This window comes from Danio rerio, chromosome 25 (assembly GCF_049306965.1).
Source record: "Danio rerio strain Tuebingen ecotype United States chromosome 25, GRCz12tu, whole genome shotgun sequence".
Classification (NCBI taxonomy): Eukaryota; Metazoa; Chordata; class Actinopteri; order Cypriniformes; family Danionidae; genus Danio; species Danio rerio.
In genome coordinates this window covers 11,364,607-11,371,236 of record NC_133200.1, presented here as the reverse complement: position 1 = coordinate 11,371,236, position 6,630 = coordinate 11,364,607, and the positions used below count along the sequence as shown (strand labels likewise).

The following is a 6,630-nucleotide window of genomic DNA, read 5'->3' as shown; positions in this document are numbered from 1 at the left end:
TTTTTTTTCTGACAAGTAGCACAGTTTATTTTCTGTAATCAAAAGTACAAACGGCTCAGGTTTAGTGGACACAAACAGGCGGAAACATGAATAATTAATAAGACAGGCTGTTTTTCTGCATTCTCAGTGGTCATCTGGCACTCGGTCAACGTGACAAGCGTGGAAACACAGTATGGGCAGATCACCAGGGTAGGTTTTTCCCAGTGTAGTCCACGTATCCACCGTGATGTTCCTCCTTTAATCCAGCAATGACGGACAGCACGGATGAAATGCTCTCCTCTGGACTCAAAGGAGCCTGTAAATGGGAAGTAAATGGGTTAAAATCAAAGTCGTTTTTAGGAATAAAAAGAAAAGAAAAAAAAAACATCATGTAGACTCACCATTGGTCCACCCATATCAGTGCGCACCCAACCGGGGTGAAGAGCCACGCACAAGATGCCGTCAGCTTCCAGATCAGCAGCCAAACACCTTGTTACCATATTCAGCGCACTCTGTATTTAAAAATGAAAAATCAAAGGCTAATTTAAAGGTTCTGTGAGTTTTATTAAAATTTAAATAACATTTTTTAGAGTTTAGAATCAGTATTTTAGTTTTAAAGATGTCTATAAGCTAGTGTGCTCCAAAACAAAATTCACGTTTAGGAAATCTAAAACCGATATAAACGTCCAAAGCCTGCAGTTTCTCACTTCCATCTAAATGCAATGTTTGTTTTTTTTTTATGTCACCACATACTTCAATTTCTCATCAATTCCCGACCAAACAAATGCTCTCTAGAATATGACATTACCCGTCCACTTCAAGACGCTTCTCATTTGCTCTTTATTTGATGCCCCAGAGCTGTGATAAAACAAACACTACTCCAGTAGCTATTTAGGTCCCGTCCTCTCTTAATGTATCAGTTGACAGAGCAGCAGAAAGTTTTCTGTAACCTTCCCCAGCCCTGTGCCTCAGAGGTCTACAGACAATTCCTTTGTCTTCATGCTTAGTTTGTGCTTTGACATGCACCGTCAACCCTGGGACCTTATTTAGACAGGTGTATGCCTTTTTAAATCATGTCCAATCAACTGAATTGACCACAGGTGAACTCCAATTAAGCTGCTGAAACTTCTCAAGAATTATCAGCGGAAACAGAATGTACCTGAGCTCAGTGATTTTTCAGTTTTTTTTTTTTTTTAATAAATTTGCCATAATTTCAAAAAATCTTTTTCACATTGTCATTATGGGGTATTGTGTGTAGAATTTTGAGGAAATTTCATCCATTTTTGAATAAGGCTGTAACATAAAAAAGTGAAAAAAAAAAGTGAAGTGCTATGAATACTTTCCGTATGCACTGTATATGATACTAATGGTCCATTTTCATGAGTTATGTTATGTTTTTTTTGTCCATTTCCACTGTTAAATACACCAAAAAAGTTAATTAGACTACCATTTTTAAATACCCTTTCCAAAAAGTACCGTGTTGCTTTACTTTTGCTAATCCTCATATGAGAATAATGTCGACAGCAGCTTTCTGTCATATGACACATCAGCCCCAGGACTCAAAACTCAAGTTTTTACACAGCAATGTTATGCAGAGGGAATAGAGGGACAAATTATCTGGAGAGAACAAACTGTGAGGTCTGGCCACAGATGTGCTTGTGATATGAATGCCATGGTTAAATACCAAAGCGTGATGTTATTTTCATTATGCATGAAAAAATAAAGCACAAAGCCACACAAACCACTCGCTTTTATTGGTTTAATTTTACTTTCCATTTATCAAAATGTAATTTTTCTGTACCTTTTTTATTGCATTATTCCATGTTTTTCTTATTGTTATGGTTAGTCTTTTTTTCTCGTGCCAAATTGTTTCTTTTCCACTCGTCGTCTGGCAGTCAAATATATTAGAACAATATCATAATAAAATTAAAGCTTACAACAACAAAGAGGTTTTTTTAACTAAAATGTATGGAAGTGAATGAGACCGGAGGTCTTGACACAATTAAATTACACTGCTCTATGTGAGCAATATGGTTGACATGTCGTGGAAAATTTAGCTTTTTTGTCATCCCATCATGCAAAAATTGACTTTTGAAAGGGGTTTAAACACAGTTGTGTGGCAAGGGTCAGTAAATATACCCAGCTTCTATTGGTAAAAATGCATTAATTTTTTTTTATTATTAATTTTAATTATATTAATTTGTTTTTTCATAATCACAAATTATATAAAGCAGTCTGCAGAAACACTTTGATTGACATTCTCGCTTGTTTATGAGTCATCTAAAGGGAAAAGCTCAACCGACTGGAGACAATCTCTCCCTCATTAGCACAGGATATTAGTCTTGCTTTTGAATCTGCCATTATACTGACACACAGGCTGCCTCCGAAACCGCCTACCACTCAGTAGGTACTGCATTAGAATTTAAGCGAACTACTCGGCCATTAGAAAAGTACGTTCTATACAGTATAAACGTGAAAAGTATGAATGGAATTCGGACGTACTACTTTCGCCATTTTGTCATAGTCACGTGACCTACCTGCGTCAATTGCGTCGCTTTACTCCCATTCATGAATTTGCTCGCGGGGCATCATGAGATTCATGGGATGCGCACTCTTGAATCTCGCCGGAAGTAGTAAGTCATCTGGGTACTTCTCGCATACTGATTTTCAAATTCTATGAATTCGGACATACTATTCGGCTCGCATACTGATTTTAGCGTACTATATAGTAAGGAAGTATGCGGTTTCGGACGCAGCTACAGGCATTTATAGCTCTGCCCTCTTTTGATTCAAACTCTCATTTGAATTTAAAGCGACAGTCACCAAAATGGCAAATTTAGAATCAAAGCCTAAAAGGGGCCATTTCAAAGAGCTATCAAACATTAGATCAAACATTTCCAAGAGCTGAAACTTCACATACACACTCTAGAGGCATCAGAGATTTATTTTACATCTTGTATAAAAACTGAATCACTATTCCCCACAATGCCACTAAACTGCCCTGTAGATTTTACCTCCATCTTACCTCAACACACCTGCAGGGATCATACCTGCCAACATTCAGATCATAAAATCCGGGAGATTTTATCCGTGGGTGCGCGCAAAGTGCACAGCAGGGGTGGGGGTGATGAGGGGGCAGAAAAATACGGGAGATGGGTCTGAAATACAGGAGACTCTCTACAAAAACGGGATTGTTGGCAGGTAAGGCAGGGATGTTTCTAAAAAGCCTAGTAAGTGCTTGATTAGCTAGCCCAGGTGTGTCTAATTGGGGTTGGAGCTAAAATCTACAGGACACCGAACCTCCAGGAATGAGATTGAGAACCCTCACTCACTATTCCCTACATTAGTACACTAATTTAGTCCAACTGAAAGACTGAATGAAAATTCGAGCACTCGGTACACCAGAAAGTTTACCATTTTGTTTGTGTTTTGCCGGTTGTAAATCCTTCAGGTTGATGAATGTCTTTGGTCAGACCCTGCCTGCTGAAAAAAAAACAGCTTAAACCAGCCTAGGCTGGTCGACCACGCTGGTTTTAGAGGGGTTTTGGCCATTTCCAGGCTGGTTTCTAGCCATTTCCAGTCTGGTCTTAGCTGGTCAGGCTGGGAGATGACCAGCTAAAACCAGCTTGACCAGCCTAGCCAGGTTGGGAGCCCAGCCAAAACCAGCTATGTCCAGCTTAAACCAGGCTGGTCAAGCTGGTTTTCGATGGATTTAGCTGCTCATTTTCCAGCCTGACCAGCTAAGACCAAGCTGGAAATGGCTGGAAACCAGCCTGGAAATGGCCAAAACCCCTTTAAAACCAGCCTGGTCGACCAGCTAAAACCAGCCAACCAGCCTAGGCTGGTTTAAGCTGGATTTTTCAGCAGGGCTGTGATAGTTTTTTAATGAGCTGTCTATAAGTCATGAAACAAAGTATTTTGATTGCTGTTATCTGTTGTTCATTATGTAATTCATTTTCAGTGCCTAAGTTTTACCTTGGACGCCCTGTAAGCGTAGCTCTTAAAGCTCGCACCCTCGCCCCAGTTGAGCTGCACGGATCCCAGAAGAGACGAAACGTTGACCACTGCGGCCCTCTGGATGCTCATACCACTCCCCTCAGCCGCCGCTCTCCTCAACAACGGCAGGAGAGCCTGAAAAACACCACACGCTATTCAATGGAGGATAAACCCTCAATGGACAACTACTGAAAATAGAATCCTCTAATACCTTGGTCACAAAGAGAGGAGAAACCGTGTTGCTCTCGTAGGTCTTCATCATGACGTCTCGAGTGACGCTGTCCAGGTCAGAGCTCAAACCAATCGCCGCATTGTTAATTAAGCAGTTCAGACCATTGGCCCCAACAATGGCTTCAACTGCTTGAGATGCAGCGTTCACACTCGTTTCATTGGATATATCTGAAACACAGAAGGTTTCATTTGTTTCAAATGTACAGTATTCAGCTCAGCAGGCTTGTCTGATCAGATAAATATCACACATGCAGACTGGATCTTCAGCATTGTTACTGTGAACGATCAGCTGAAATGCATACAGCTTAAAAATATATGAAATATTGGATAGAAGACACGATGGCTCTGTGGTTAGCAAGGTTGAAGTCCTTTCAAAATTTAAATAATTGAAGTTTAAAGAAGTTTGAAACGGTTATAACTACATATACAGTAGGTTAGCGTGTTTCTAGTATGGATTAGCATGTTTCTTGCTAGGCTGTTGACAGTGTGTTCTGAGTGGTTGCTAAAGCTGGATTTATACTTTCGCCTGGGGCCGCATCGCAGAAATCTGCTGGCTGCGCGCAACCTAGCGAATTGGATGAGGCTTTTATACTTTGTGCGATCGCTGTTGTGATATTCTTTAAAACGACAGGGGGTGGTCAAAAGAAACTGACCGAAGAGTCAGACGGATAAACAGAAAAGTAGGAAGTTTCCGGAACTACGTCACATCATTAATATCGTTCAAGATTTTAAATTTTTTGTTTGTTTGTTTTTATTAATTATTTTAATGATTTTAAGGATTTTTATAACAATTCAAGATTTTTTTTAAATCAAACTTTGATGAATCACTTGCTTTTGTTTATATCTCGGACAGTTTTACCTATTAAAGTTTATTAAAATATTAATGACGACAGAACACGAGTTGCTCTGCAAATATTTTTAAATTATGGCAAGAATAAAAACAAAAAAAGGTACATTTACTAAAAAACACAGATGTTTTTTTTAGATTTAGCCCGCTCCACAATTCACACAATTACTGTCAGGCTAGTTTCTGTCCTCTTCCTATGCTAAAGGAAATAATGGTCTAATATTCCTGACCATTATCACCAATAAAGCCTAGAAAAATAGGGCATTAGTATATTGTAAATCAATTTCCAGTTATCAAATAAATAATAATTTGTTCCTTAATTGTAGTTTTGCAACTATTAAATTGTTTTAAACTCAAAATTGTAACATACACATCAGTGTAAAACCTATGACTGGTGGAAAAACATATTCTGTAATTGTGTACCTGGGTCTCCACTTTTGCCATGGGCTCCTTTTGTTTTTGACCATCAGTTGAATCCTATATTTAATTAAATTTGTGTATAAATATATTTTAGATTTTTGTAAAATGGTTAAAAGGAAGTATGAAGAGCTTCACACACACACACAATTGGTCACAATTGGATTGTTATTGGTCAAAAGTAGCATTTTCTAGTCTTTTGTCTCCACCTGCTGGCCACATTAACGAAATACACTTCACCATTACCATATTATTATGATTTATGCAGTTTGTGGAGCTGGGATGGCATACAAAAACATAATTATTTGAATTATTAAAATGCAAATAGACTTTACAGTATTTATACATTTATTTCTAAACTTATTTATGACATTTATACTTGTTGTTACATAATAAATATGAATTAATTAATTCAAATATAAGATGAAGCATGCTACAAACGTGTATTTACGAAAAACAAATTGTGTACTGCGCTTTATAAGTGTAATATTCAGTATGTAATCGCTTTATTTACATTAAACCCACTGAAAACAGCAGTGACTCGTTTTTAGTGAGTGTTTTTATGCGCGTCCGCGTCAGTCACGTGACACAAAAACTCACCTAGGGTCACGATATGAACGTCTGGATGAGCTTTGGCGAGGTTTTGTAGTTCCTGAAGACGAAAACAAACCATAATAATCACTCCTTAAGCAACTTCCAAGCATGTTTCATTACAAAGTGAAGTTACCGCGCGTGATGTGACGGCCTACCTCCGCAGCGGCTGGATTCCTGACGGTTGCTATGATCTTTTGGGGTCTTTCTGGGGTGGCGAGCAGCTGTTTGACCATCTGCAGACCGAGACCCCTGCTCGCTCCAGTGATGAGCACCGATCCGCACTTAGCGAAGTTACCCTTCATCCTATAATCGTCTCGAGGGCTCCCAAGTGCGCTCTCTTAACTAGCTGAACAACTTCAGTCTTGTTGGGGGCGGAGTTTGGTTTCATAATCCGTCCAACCTCCAGATTTAGCCGATTTACTGGACTATGGATAATGCATTAGAAAATCATTCACTCGGTTTCGCAATGCTTATCTGGCGCTTTAATATGGTTACATGGTCATTTATTTTCCACATTTATTATAACATCACTGTTGGGAGAGGCCTCAAGCATGCTATCAATTTTT

The 6,630-nt window shown here is 38.9% G+C and overlaps 1 protein-coding gene across 3 annotated transcripts; it reads right to left on the bottom strand.

Annotated features, from left to right (window-relative positions):
• On the bottom strand, positions 1-6,428 carry zgc:110339. Of its 3 annotated transcripts, NM_001017792.1 has the most exon segments (6): positions 1-295; positions 381-491; positions 3,955-4,110; positions 4,187-4,374; positions 6,071-6,122; positions 6,220-6,428. In NM_001017792.1, coding segments are annotated over 6 exon segments (768 nt in total). In that variant the 5' UTR covers positions 6,367-6,428; the 3' UTR covers positions 1-181.
• Positions 6,429-6,630: the final 202 nt, after the last annotated feature.